Genomic DNA, 14,785 nt, shown 5'->3' with positions numbered 1-14,785 from the left:
CAATGGTATGCTGGAACGTTGGCACTGGAAACTGCAGGCCGGCTTAACGGCTCCCGACGGTCCGTTTTGGTCGCGGTCCTTATCTTTCGTTCTCCTCGACCTTCGTACAGCTCAACGAGAGGAGTTCACGGGCAGCCCCGGGGAGATGGTGTACGAGGAGAATCTCCGCCTACGAGGAGGGGATGCCCTATCATGCGTCCTCTTTAACGTGGCCCTTGAGAAAGTGATCCGGAGTGCTGAGGTACATGCAGCTGGTACGATCCTCTTTAAGTCCACCCAACTACTGGCCTATGCTGACGATATCGACATCATGGGAAGAACAACCCGACACGTATAAACTGTCTTCATCCGGATCAAGCGGGCGGCGCGAGATCTTCGGTTGCACATCAATGAAGGCAAGACAAAGGCCAGATAAAAGCAGCCGGATCACTTTCAAGACCATTCGACATTGACAACGGTCTACGACAAGCGGATGCCCTATCATACGTCCTCTTTAATCTGGCCCTCGAGAAGGTCATACGTAATGCTGAGATAAATGCGAGGGGTACGATCTCCTTTAAGTCCACCCATGGCAAGAACGACCCGAGACGTACAAACCGCCTTCATCCAAATCGAGCACGCGGCGATTGGCGGGAGATCTTGGGCTGCACATCAATGCAGGCAAGACGAGTATATGATGGCAACGTCAGCACCGAAAACCAACCAACCAACAACATTAAACCGCACTGGTCAGGCACGGAGAAGAATAAGGATAGGAGAATACAACTTTGAGACCGTTGACAATTTCTCCTATCTAGGGTCGAAAATCACAACCGATAACAGCTATGATGAGTAAAATAGGCCCTGTTGCCAGCCAACAGGGCCTATTTCAGTTTACAAAGACTGTTCCGCTCGAACCGTCTCACTATAGGGTCAAAGCTCTTACTGTACAATGATGACAATGATCTTGTTAGTCCTCATCTATTCCTCAGAAAGTTGTGTTCTTAGCAAGAAACTCTTGGCCGCGTTCAAGAGAAGAGTCTTCCGAAAATGTTTGGCCTTCTACCTGAAGATGGACGATTCCGTAGCCTACATAACGATTTGAGTGATTCCTTGACCGTCTGGTTTTGGATAAAATCCGGCTGAATAGGTTACGGTGGGCGGTTCACTTAATCCGTATGGATGAGGATGATCCAGCCCGGAAAGTCGATAAGAGCAATCTCTATGGTTAAAAAAGAAGACGATACAGACCCTGCCTGAGATGGAGCGATGAAGTAGGTCAAGACGCGAGACAGCTTTTAGGGATATCGAATTGGTGGACCTCGGCGCAAAACCGATGATAATGATGATTTCTAAGTTAGCGGAGGTAGTTGTTGATTTATGCTCGTGAACTAGCACTATATAAATTTGAAAATCCGCCTCTCTAAAAGTGCCGGGTCATTCCGGTATGACTGAAAGTTTGTACCAGGTCATGTACTTCCTTCACAAAATAACTAGACTTGCAGAGGCGTTGGCGACGGCTTCTCGAAACACAGCACCATGTCGCTTGACAATTTATGTCTGCTTGTGTCGGGATCATTACCTGATGGATGCAGATGCTGAAGTCCTGGTTCTTTCCACATAACGGAATACTCGTCTATCACCAAAAAATCTAAAGCTAATTAGCGAATTCCTTGTCAATCCACACTTATGATGTTTTGACGCTTCGGTTTTGGTGATATCAGCATTCTCTTCTTAACCCGTGCTCCTATAGATTGCTATTGGGTTTGCATAATAGATTTTCCATCGATCTGACAAACTCCCTTAAGCCTTTGAGAAAAATCCCAACTCGCTCAACATTGTTTCTGTCGTTTTTGAATAACTGAACTCCCTATGAAATCGCGGCTTTCTTCAAAAGTACCACAACATCACTATCGAGCTAGTTAAGCATAATATTCAGCACTACATCAAACTTACCGGTTCCTCTATCTTTTCTATGGTGCGTCCATTATTACCGCAGGAGAAGAGTTTTCAGAAATTCTTAAGCAGGATATTTGCAGACTTTCAGATAGGCGTTGTCTTCGTTACTTTACATGGTCCCTCAACCTTATGGCGGGTGGAGACCTTATGGCGACTACAGATGTCTAAATGCCCAGACCGATACTTCGACGACGAACTTGGCAACGAAAACGGAATAACGGTTTGCACATTTTCTCAGTACAGACCGAATGTTGCTCAGCAGCGAGCCAATACCCTATCCCAATATAACGCTGATGTAACAGCGTTGAAGAGATGCGTTGGACAGGTACCGGTTCCCTGGAGCCCATGTGTTCGGAGTAGGTTTGTTAGTGGGCAAAAAAATTAAACCTGCTGTTATCGGCTTTGAAAACATAAGCTAGCGGCTATGCACTCTGCGTTTGCGAGGCAAATTTAGAAATATAAGCCTCATAAACGTCCACGCTCCTACAGTGGAGACTGCAGAGTCGGAGAAGGATAGCTTCTACGAGGCAGTTGAACGGACCCTCGGAGCCTGTCCCAAGTATGATATCAAAATCATACTTGGAGTTTTCAACAGTCAAATAAGGACGGAGCCTGTACTCAGGTGATACGTCGCCAACCATAGCCTATGTATGTGAACCCAATGACAACGGACTGCAGATGATTCAGTTAGCAGTATCGCTCGTAATAGTTGTTGGAAGTACCTGGTTTGCGACGAAAGCGACGGAACCACTTTCACCCAAATGGACCACATGCTGATTGAACGCCCCCATCTCTCAGCTTTGGTGAATGTATAGTGAACATATAGGGGGACCAATATATACTCGGATCATGTTGGCATAGTCCTTCATATATTCTCGTTGGCATAGTGATTCATATATTTGGATGATGTTCGCGTCGCGTTCTTGTTAAAGTGTGGACATTTAGAGCACTTGGATTGTTTTTTTCAGCGTCTTCTTGAAGCCGGACTGGTACCCATTGTTGAAAATGCAAATTTTTATAACTGCAGGTGAAATTCTTCACACACTGGATAACCTCTGCAGGCATCCATTCAAGGTATCAATTCATTCTCAACACTTACTTCTCTGAGCTGAATACTAAAGTAGTAAAAGCTACACTTCTGACACTCCCTCAGCCAAATGCACTCCCATATTCGTCGATGCTTCGGACATAGCCGTAAGTGACCAAATCTGACAGCCCTTGACCACCTTTTTCAGCCAGGTGAATTCCGCCTAACGCTACTTCGGGTATTCTCTTGAAGGCAAGCCGTTCCCTATGTTCACGGACCATAAGTCAATCATGCTTTGAGAACGAAGCCCGACGAGGTGTTCCCTTCCTAGCTTCAGCACCTGAGCTTTATTAGCCCGTTCAATTCTAATATTCAACGTGTGGCTGGAAGAGATTACGTGGTTGACCACGCTTTGACACATCCTCGCTGCCGCCGATTTCCTGGCAATCGTGGAGACGCATAAAGACGACGTGATTCTTCAGAACCAACTTAAAATGTTCATTTAAGGAGTTTCCTATCTTCTATCTAAGTCTAGTATATACTGACTGGAGACCTCAGACAAGGAACTGAAACCATATTTTACGGCCGATTTCCGCAAGGAAGTATTTCACGCCATTTACACCTTGGCATCTGGACAACGAATTGGATAAGGGCATTAATTCTTAAGCAAGAAAATGCATGGCTTCAAGTATTGCCAAGTACATGGCTTCAAGGAAGTACCGCCTTACAATTGACAGGTTCACGCACCTCTAAGAGTCATTACTGCACAATTTAGTGCAGAGACCCTCTATCGAGATTGGATTCCACGCTAGGGGTGTCGGTAATCATAGTAAGGGAGTGCAGTTAACGTTCTCTGTTTTTCCAGAGTTAGTCAAACTCCTTGGCTTCAAACTGCGTATTACCCGCAGTCCAATAGGATGTTCGAAAGATGGCGCTGGTCCCTGAAAGCTGCTATAATATGACCTTTCTCAATGCACTCAGTGCCACTCGTCCTACTTGGCCTTCGGACAGCCAATCGCGAGGAATTTTTTGCAAGTCACGCAGAGCTGCTATATGGGGGAACTTGAGACTCACCAACGAGCCTGTAATCGTCATTGGGTGAACTTTAACAACGGGTTGTTGCTACTGTTGAAGGATGCAATGCGGAAGCTGAAGTAACTACCCATGCGAAAGACGTGACAAGCATGCCCAGAGATCTCGACTCCTGCACGACCATCCTAATTAAGACGGGCGGCCTCGAAGACTGTCATTATAGCCTCAACGGTGGAAGTTTGTCCAAGACGTTCTTCCTGGCTCGATTAAAGCCTTTTCTCCCGGAAGAGAACGGAGTCAGAAAGAGTACTGCACGAGGTGTCCATTTCAATTTACGGTAGCCGAGTTGAGGTAGCAAATAAGACCTTGCAACATGCACTTCAAGAAGGGTATTCCTGTCTCTAAATTGCAGATGAACGTATAATTCTTACTTGCGATTCCTTTTTTCTCTGTATCCTTATGGCGATTCTTGACGGTAATCCAATATTAAGTAGTTGCTCTGCTTATTGTTCACATTCACTAGAACACTAGAATAACCACTTTTCACTAACTGACAGTCCATATATTTTTTATCTTAAATTAAATATAGATATTTTTAAGGGAATAGATTCCAAACTAATTGAGAATTATTTCATCACATTTTTTTCACTGACAGGCAATTGACTTCTCATTTTTAACTTATATGAAGACACTAGAAATCCCAAGGTACAAGGGTTGTAGTTTATCAGCGTTTGAACACACAAAAGAATGATATTCGTCCAGTCCGACTATTTATCTGTTAAAATATATTGAAAGCATGACTGGAGAAATTTCAAAATGTCTTTTTCAAAGCACGTTTGTAGTTAAATATTTTAATTACACGTAGTAACTACTTCTTCCAAACACTAATGAATTGCCAAGCTTTAGTAAGATATCTATTTGAGGATATCTCTGTTTTTATATCTAAATTTTTACAAAATGTAAACAAACGACTGCAAATAGTAACGTGACTCATGCCTTTTGTGCTATGGTAATGCACGTGATTTCGCTGTTGAAAGTACTATCGCTATCTGTATAGGCGCAATTACACTTTCCAACTTTTTTATGGAGTAGAATTTAGATACTACCTACGGCAGACGTGTTTAAGCGTCAACCTTTTAATTCCGCTGCTCCTTTTCAAATCCCAGGTTTATCTTGCTTAAGTGTGATGATAAAAAACTGCAGTACGGGCTCACTGAAATTTAAATGTTCGAAAACATAACAGTAAGTAAAAGGATACTGAGGGTATCACAAGTCCTCTAGAAAGATGTGAACAGGAGACCTATATGTAGGGATCACAGCAGATCAACTGAACTGCTCACAACAACTACCATGTTCTTCCAATGTCCTCCAATTCTGATAAGGATTTTTCAAGAAATTTATTTTCCTCCTTGATTTCCCTGTGTCTTGTGTCAGCAGTTCTATGTTGAATCACCTGCTTATCAGCTCTAAAGCGTTGTCAGTTGAGTGCCTGTCCATACTTCCATATGAATGCATATGGATCTCTAACACCCCATGTCGGGCTTCTATCGCCTAGAAACTCACATGATTTCTCGTATGTTTTCGGAGAAATGTTCCAGTATTATGTAACAGCGTCGTTCAGTGATAAAATGCTTATCCGAGTGACATTAGTTTCACTGCTTTGTGTGTTGTTATTCGCACCGTTATTCGCAGCAATTTCCCTTATATGTCTTTCCGATTTTGCTTCTCTTAGCCGCTGGAGAATTGGTTTCATCGATGCAACTATCGCGGTCTACACTGCATCTGATCCCACGATGTAACCTACTAGATTTTCTACTGTTAAACGAAACCTTAGCTCAGTCCCGAGGTTTCTGCTTAAGTCTTAAAATCTTGAGCAGATGAAGAAAACTTATTTCGCATTTTTGCCCTGACCTTCATATAATGGACAATCAGATGCTGCATAGAATTGATAGAGGTATTTCCTGTACCCACCATGCCCATTTGAGAATTACGCCAAATCATAGCTCGTTTCACGTCAGTTTTTATAGCCGTAGATGTAGGAGATTAGATTTTTGTCTGCTACTTGTAGTCAAGCCTAAAATTATTAGACAAGGGGTAGCTTCCTCCAAACTACAACTTTTGGTTTTAAACGTAAATATATATTTCGGGAGCGGCTTACACCGTTCATTAGTATTCGATCGAGCGTTGAAGGAAGCTAGTGCGGTGTTCCCGGACATTGGGCGACTTCGAATACCTAATCCAGCGCTTCAAGAATCAGATGTCAACCGAAAATTTGGGGAGGGGGTCGAAATGCGGACTCGAGCTCATCGACGTACAACATCGTCAAATGGTTGATCAATGAGTGCCAGGCCATTGAGATGACGAATAGTAGGTATTCAGTGGCTACCCACCACCCACTCGACACTCGCCCACACCTGCCTGTTCGCCCTAGGAACTGGACACATGCACGCACGTCCTGGTCAGGACGGATGTCGTCCGGAAGCCGCTGCAGCCTCCATATGAGGGCCCGTACCGCGTTCTCGAGAGGGGAGAACATTTCTTCCAGCTCGAGATCGGTGGACACAGAAAGGCGGTCTCTTTGTCCAGATTGAAACCCTTGTGCGCCCCGAAGCAGCGTCGTGTCCGCTTTGTGGATTAACGGGGAACGGAGCTCCGGGATCGGTCGCCGAAACCCCCTAGGTTTCGTCTGGGGGCGGAGTGATGTGGCGCAGCAGGATCCGCGGCATTCGAAATTTATTTCGAATGTTGCGGATGCGGACGGGTAGATGGCGCGGAACTCTCCACTCATGTTAGAACTCGCCACTCATTTTAGAACTCGCCACGGGAGTGGAGAATTAGCGGTGAGAAAGTGCCGTTGGTGGGGACAGAAAAGACCGCATGGAAATAAGCCGGTCTCTTCTGTCTCCAACCGTGGCGTGTAACACTTGCGAATTGAAAAAAAACTTGGACTCAAACCTCCCATGAACTAATACAGAAGCTACAACGTTTTGAGAGGTTGGGTGAGGACGAGATGACGATGGTGTCGTTCGACTTGAAGGCGTTGTTTCCCATCACGTCAGTAAAAGAGTGATGAAAGATGGCGGAGCCAGTTTGGATCTAGCCCGGAATGGAGAAGAAAAGTTCGAATCTAGGCTCTGCATGAACCAAAACTATTTTACGTTTCGGGATAGATCCCAGGAAACTACTTCGGGAATAGCGATAAAGAACGAGAGCTGAAAGGTTCGAAATTGATTCGAGGGGAATAATGCCTAAAGTATGGTTTAGGTATATAGACGACGTATTTGCGCAATGCAGAGAACGATACCAGCAACTTCATATCACACGTTTTTCTAAAAAATGGTAGCATGTAGTTGCATGATTCACCGACTGATCACATACCCTCTTTCGGAATAGGGCTTTAATAAGGAACGACAGCATATTATTGACACCGCTAGTTAGAATGTGTATAATCCTTATAATATTGAGAAGCTGATCGGAAGAAAAATCAAGTAAAAGAATAGTATCCCGTATTCCAACCTATTTAACAACATCAGTAGTTGGATAAAAAAGTTTCAACTGGAAGTCGTAGGTTCGAGTCCATCGTCCACCTTGCGGAATTTATTAATAAGCCTCAAGGATCCTTTGGCAGCGGAGGAAAAAGGGGGGTCTACCGAATAAAGTGCAGCGATTATAATCAAATCAAATATGATAAGACATACATAGGACAGACTAAACGCCTGATAACGACTAGATTTGATGAAGACATCAAGGAAGCGGTAAGTAGCGGTAACCGAACAATAATCTTTGACCCTTGGGAAAGTTTAGAAATTTTGAGAGAAGACGCGACGCGATTATTAAACATAGATTCAAGTAACTGCCCCTCGAAATAAATAGGACTCGCCGTGGTACTCAGCAGATAATTAGGTTCATAAAATTTTGTTTACGAATCGAAGGATTCCGCCATCCATTTAATGGTGGACCGGACCAGTTGGAAAGCAACACGCTTTGATCCTTAGGCAAGCACCCAAGTTGCAAAATTTGAGTCCGCCATCCACTTAATGGCTTAATTTTGTAACTTGGGTGCTAGCCCAAGGATGAGGGTTCCGTGGACCACAATCATGTTGCTTTCCAACTGGTCCGGCCCGCCATTAAGTGGATGGTGGACTTAGGAATCCCTCGATTGTTAAACAAAATTTTAAATTAGCGTCGGCCGGTTTAGTTCTACAAATTTTGCAACCGGATTTGTGTTCGTTATAATTCATACACAAGATGTGTTTTTGAATTAATAAAACGGAGCAAATACCACTTTGTAACTACTTCCGTCACGCTGCTCCCAGGGCAGAGATGAGGCAGCCTCTGGTGAGATATGGGTTTTCAGAGATATGTGTACGTCTCTTTCAGGTGGAATGTCACTGGCCCCTTTCACCGTCATTGAATTGTCTTAAAGAAACCCTGAGGGTCAACCTCAACCAGTCGCTGTATCTCCTGACATTTACTGACCTTCCTACCGACAAAAGTGTTTGTTACGCCTTCATACTTTCCTACCTTTACAGTAGTTTATTTCGAATTTTTAAACTTCGTTTTGGAAACATTGAGATCGTAAAACAAGTACCCGGCGATCGGCCACGAGGCCGGTTAACGAAAACCGGGAGAACTTCCCAGTTCAATATCAGTGATCGTGTGAAATAGGCCACGCCTGCTCGAATCCACAAACAGTGCTTCTGGCTTGAATTTACCTGACAGTGCTCCTGTGGTAATGACAAATTGATAACATCGATCGACCCGAATCTTCTCACGTCATGGCAAACAACTTCGAAGGAAACCCGATCTCGAACCAACATTGGGAAACCATCGAAACAATACACCCTCCCGACAGAGACATCTCGAAAACCTCCCGTTCAACAAGCTGCAGTGGCAAACTCAACGAAATCTTACAGATGAGTTAGATTTGCTGATTGTTACCAGGCAGGATTTCAATAATTTTGTACAACACAAGAAGTTCAACAATAACACCACAAACCGTCAACTGGGATAACCACATGGTCAGCTGAAATATTCCTTGAATTTAATTGCTGGCATGGGGGTGCTATGGCGGTGGTAATTACTTCTAGACAATTGCCTGGCATAATCTTTCTCTTCTACGGGAGTGATTTCCTCCCTAAAAGTTAGCTAACTTAGAACAGTCACTAGGTGTTACCAGTTAAACACCTCTCCGTCATCAGAGTACAAGCCTGGAACTGTTTGAAACATTACTTCGGTATAGCTCTGCTGGTTTAGGGAGTTTTCAAAGCAGGGAATTCCTTTCGCAAACGGGGAAAAGGAGTTGTCGGTGCAAGAAACCCCTTGTCATCCTGTGCTTCCACAGATCAAACTTTATTTTCTTCACAACCGTAATGCGCAATACGACTCCATTTGCCAGTGCTCCTCAGCATCCTTGTTTTGAGACAACAGTGCACCCAGAAAGAAGTGACGCAACGTTGCCTGCATAGTCGACCACGTGCGACCCATCTGGCATCTCGAGTCTTTGTAGACTCCGGCCCTAGAATGGATTCCTGTGCTACTACTGACGTGATCTCCATTCTCCTCTGGCCCTCTAGAGCAGGAAGCAGTTTCTCAGATAATCTCTCAATATCCGGAAGAGATACCCCGGTACGTGGAATGAGTTTTCTAATGCGCCAAGCATATCTGCCCACTTTACGGAGTTGAAGGTATTTCTGATATCGATAATTATGAAGAGTACTATCTGTCGAGATTGGCAGCTGTGTGTTTTCGCTCGATGAACCGCATCCACGATATTTATGTGGATTTCCTTGCCGTGACCCCGAACTGCCTTGATAAGTCCGGAGCACGGACCAATTTAGCGACTCTACTTCTGATGAGCTTTTCGAACACTTTCCCGGTGGTGTGTAGCACATACAGCGGTCGGTATGCAGATGACAGTTCAGGGTTTCCTTTTACTTATAGCGACAAGGAAAAATGTCCTACTTGAGGCAAGCGGTGAATGCCCCGAGCAACAAGTTTGACCGTTGGCAGAGCATCAGAATTTATCGTCTTCTGAGTTTATAGTGAAAACTGCCCCTTCAAGCACTTTCATGGTTAAAGGTCTTTGACGGCTTACGCGCTGTTGACATCAACTTGCACGGAATGTCTGGGGAATAATGCTCGTATAACATGATCCATATGGTTGTTATTAAGCATGCAGGGTTTCTGCAGAGTTGCAATTTACTGGTTGGCAATTTGGTAACCAAATCCCCACTTGTCTCAATTTACCTCGTTGATTAAGTCCTGCCAACGGCGAGCGTTGTTTTTATTTATCTTGCTGCGGAGTCGCCTTTTCGCAGATCTGTACTCCATCTTTGTGGCGCATATCTCCTTACGGTTGCGTACACGTTCTGTCCAACCGCGGAGCCATGGCACTTTTTACGTAGGTCGGAAATTTCTGCTGTTTACCAATACATTGCGGGCTTGTCACGGCTGGGACTGTCGGTATCAGGCTCATCACTGAACCTACGACATTCTCAGCTGCAGCGCTTTCACTCCTCACGTCACCATCTCCAACTGCCCCTGTGTGACTCTGCTTTATCCAAGGGCTTCGAAGAATCTCCCGATGTTCACCCTCGGGTTGCACGTGTAAGTGGAGGGTAGGTTGGTTCCCGCCGACAAATAGCCTTAACTACCACTAACGCGATATGCAGGTGGTCATTTATCGAGAAGACTTCAATAATACCTCACCCGATGGGACCAAATATTCCAACGCAAAAGTTGTGTCACCCTACCATTAAAGTCGCCCTTGAAAGTTCAGCATTGTCTCATTCTGCTTTAGGGAAACCCTAGAAAACGTTATTCCTAAACACCGAATCCAGACATTCCCTCGGCCTTGGGCAAGAACCCGAAGTCAAATGCCGTCGCCTCAGAGCTGGGACCCGAATGAAGATCGTCCTGTTTATCCATTTTGCCTCAGGAACTGGGTGGGTTATTGAAACATCGTTACACGTCGCACCGATGGAATGAATGCTAGAATTGGTCAATCGAGAATTCTTTTGAATAGCCAGAAATATCCCTTAACTCGTCCTTGTTGAGAAGTGCATCTGAATTCTAGAAATCTCCCCACTTTTGGTCATGGCTAATTTTCTTGTATTTCTTATTTATTCCAATAAGCTTACGTCCTCTTTGAAAATGACGCGATCCTTGAAGACGATTCTGCTCCGTCACCTTCGGTCCAAATTTGGTCAGCCCCTTTGTTCGGCCATATTTGACTCCTTCAAGTGCTCTCGGAGTCATGTTTCTAGTTATTTTTTTGTCCATTTGAAGTATATTCTGTTGCAATGGGTGCAAAGAAATGTCTATTCCCGATTTAGTCATTTTTTAGATTGGTCCCTTGGTTGTTTCCAGGATAGTCTTGAGTTAGCTGTTCCTACCGGTAAGACGATGTCCAAACCAGGTTTCCTCAGCTCTGATTTCAGATTTTGTAGATTTGGGTAAATTCCAAATCCTCTTGGATTAGTTAATCCACAGTAAGTTTGGTGAGCCCGTGCCTGTTGATAGTCCAATCGGTGTATCCATCTTGGGAATGACTCCGTTTCTTCCACAATACGAGGTCTAAAAATAGTGGTGGTCCGGTATTTTGATGTAGTCTATTCAGGGAGTAGAACGTATTTTCTCGATGATGGCGTAGATATAATCCACATATATGTTTCTGAACCGTTAGATCGAAGTACAGTGCGCCTCCAGTTTGGGATAAAGGTTTCGCTGATGAATACTGGGGAGCGTTTCCCATCCAGACTCCTTTTATCTGCTTATAATACTAGAAAGGTGAAATGGTTTCTTTCTATGCGGATTCTGACCAGTTTTATGTAGTGTTTTACCTTATCTTTTCATTGTCGACCATTTTATTTTTGAAGTAACCAATCCCTTGCTTGTCGGTTGTTTGGCTGAAATACTCAAAAAAGTGCCTTGCGGTCAAACAGTACCAAGACTTCGATCAGCCGAAGGACCTGGGTGAACTCGCTTGAATTCTTGACTGATTTACTCCCAAATTGATTTTTCATATTTTGGAATGCCTGCACTATGTATTTGGCTATGTGATGCATAGGTTACACCAGCGAGTTGGTGTTTCTTTTCTGTTTTTGAGAGTGAAGGTTTCCTTTTATTGTTTTTTTGGATTACTTTATTTGAAAGGAAAGTCCACATGTTACGCATTCAGAGATGTGGGCACAGTACAACCAGATGGAATATTGCTGGTTTACTTCATCATCATTATGATGCTTTGAAAAAAGGTCAACCTATTTAAGCCTTTCACTGTCGATCGCTAAGTCTCCTAATATCAGCTGACCTCTCTCTTGACAAAAGGGGCTGTCATGCCTAGGTACTTTCTTCCCTTTACCATCGTCCATTTCGACTTTTTGGATCTCGGTCTGGACACATGGAGACATGATAAAATAATGTACATTGTTTAGAATGGTATTTTCAACCACAGACCTGACAATGGTACCTTCTTGGAAAAAGACAGAGGTTCGCTTTGGGAAGGTACTGACTGGCAATATTCATAAGATTGCAAGGATAATTGATATGATCCTTCTCATATAAAAATGTGACATTGTCTAACGAACTGAACTGGTACTTTTCCATGTGTACTGAAATGACGACGGGATGTCTCATGGTTTCTAATGCTAATTCAATTTTAGATGTCAAAGGATACTCTACTTTCTGGATCTCATGATTGTCGAAATTTTCGAAGAGCTAGTTACCTATATATTGAAGGAGAAGAGCAGATACTACCACCATTGACCAGAAATATCCAAGGGGTGAACTGTTCCACCTGATCTGAAATGTCATTCAAAACTTTCCTCATCTTCAGGAAGCTTCTTCATTCCTCTACGAAACTTGCTTATTGATTTTATAGAACTATTAATTCACGTTCCCTGGAACGATTTCATTCAATATTCTTTGATACGGATTATAAAGGACGTCGTATCATGTGCAATGCAAACTCTTTTCAAAATGACATATCTAAATCCTTCGCTGAAAAGAGGGAATAGCAAACATGCCGAAGTCATGTCAAAGGCAACCGCAGGTGCATTTAATCAGCATATGTTTGTCGTACTTGAATAGCTTTTGGCATTGATTTAAATTCGGATAAATCGCTTATGAATAAAACATGTCACGTTTTCAACAACTGATTCTGTGCCGCACAATTTGAAGATTTCTCTTCATATTATTTGTTGTACCGGAACCATTCTATCTATGCTGCATAGATGTTCTCTGAATGCTGATGAAATCAACGAGGATAAGTGCATATCTGAACATTCTCTACGTACTCAGATTTTTACAAGGAGGAAAAGGAAGGAAATTATCCTTGAAAATATTCTTGGATCAATTGCTTTGTAGCTTGTACTGAATTTAATGGTGACGGGTAGGAGTCCTAGTTTAGCAAAGATTTTCAAATGTATTACACCCCACAGAAGGATGCTTTCTGTTACTGCCTTACTTGTGGGTCTATTGGAAATTCGGATAAACATTTTTGAGGTCAAAGGTTTTTCAGGTTTTGTATATCGTTTTCAAGGTTTTTTTTAGAAAACATCGAAAATGCGGTTGTGAAACCACAACACCCTATTAAGGTGATGCTCCTGCAAACCGTACTTACATTTTGGCTATCGCATCTCTAAAGTGGGGCTACGTTGAACAGTACAGAGCTGATCAATCTTGCTATGAACATCCTGGGTCCCAACATTTGGCATCACTCCTGCCAGGGTCATGCTTTCGTCTTAATGAAAGCATGTTGCAAATGCTGATTGAACTTCAGCCTACCATCTACCAGCACTTCGTGATAGTTGGTTGTTGATTTTGGAATGAAGATGTGGTTCTCCATGCTGATGCATGCAGTCATTTATGTATTGTCCACCCCCCGCACCGGACGTTGAGTTTAAAAGAGTGCTTCCGCGCTCCAGGACTTTACAGGGGCCCTCGCATGGCGGGTGCAGCGACTTCCGAGAAGTGTCCACCCTAATGACAACCTGCGAGCATGTCTCGAGGGCCCTCGAGGGAGGAATCGGTCGCAGTTTCGAAATTGCATCCCTGAGCAGGCGCAGCATGTTTGAGTTTCTTAGCCGTGCTCTGTTATCCAGCACAGGTTCGGCAAGGGACGCAGACTACCTCCGTACAGTATTTCCGTGAACTCCTTTCTCCGTTGTGCGAAGGCCGAGGATACCGAAAGGTAAGGACTGCAACCACGACGGATCGTCGCGTGCAATTAAGGCGGCCTTCAGTGCCAAAGTTTCTACATCCCATTGGATTGCGGATGGTATGCAGTGGTCCTGTGGCATTTGAAACCCCGGAGCTTGTCTAACTCCGAGAAATGATTGTGACTAGTACACCAAAGCGCGAGATCCTTGACAGAAAGCCGCCGCACATGATTGTGTAGTAATGTTAGTCTTGCAAAGAGCCAATGATGTCGAGGAATATACCAACTTCCGTTGTACGTGCTTGTTGATCTTACGCTTCTGGGACACGATACACTGTCAGGCCCAAGACTCTACGTCCTTATTCATGGACGGCTAGAAGTATTTTTCGGTGACTAATCGGTTTGTCGACTTGATGCCTGGGTGCACAAGATGGTGTACTGCGTGGAATACTTTCTTGCGAAAATCGGCCGAAATAAACGGCCTAGGTTCCTTGTTCGAGATCTTGTAGAATAAGTAGGAGTTTGAGCCGAAGGTAGGAAACTCCTTGAATTTATATTTGGATTTTTTTTCTGAAGCTGTGCGTCGTCCTTCTGGGCCACGGCGATTGCCGTATAATCGAACTTGGAGG

At 43.9% G+C, this 14,785-nt stretch overlaps 1 protein-coding gene across 1 annotated transcript in view; it reads right to left on the bottom strand.

Annotated features, from left to right (window-relative positions):
* The window catches only part of LOC119654131 (ATP-dependent translocase ABCB1-like), a 39,457-nt gene extending 28,119 nt beyond the window's left edge, over window positions 1-11,338 (bottom strand). The window contains exon 1 of the mRNA XM_038059293.1: window positions 11,140-11,338. Coding sequence (XP_037915221.1) covers window positions 11,140-11,338 — 199 coding nt within the window. The remainder of the gene's footprint in view (window positions 1-11,139) is intronic.
* Between the last annotated feature and the right edge of the window lie 3,447 nt (window positions 11,339-14,785).

This window comes from Hermetia illucens, chromosome 4, assembly GCF_905115235.1.
Source record: "Hermetia illucens chromosome 4, iHerIll2.2.curated.20191125, whole genome shotgun sequence".
NCBI classification, from domain to species: Eukaryota; Metazoa; Arthropoda; class Insecta; order Diptera; family Stratiomyidae; genus Hermetia; species Hermetia illucens.
The sequence above is the reverse complement of the archived record's forward strand: the minus strand, read 5'-3'. Positions and strand labels throughout refer to the sequence as shown.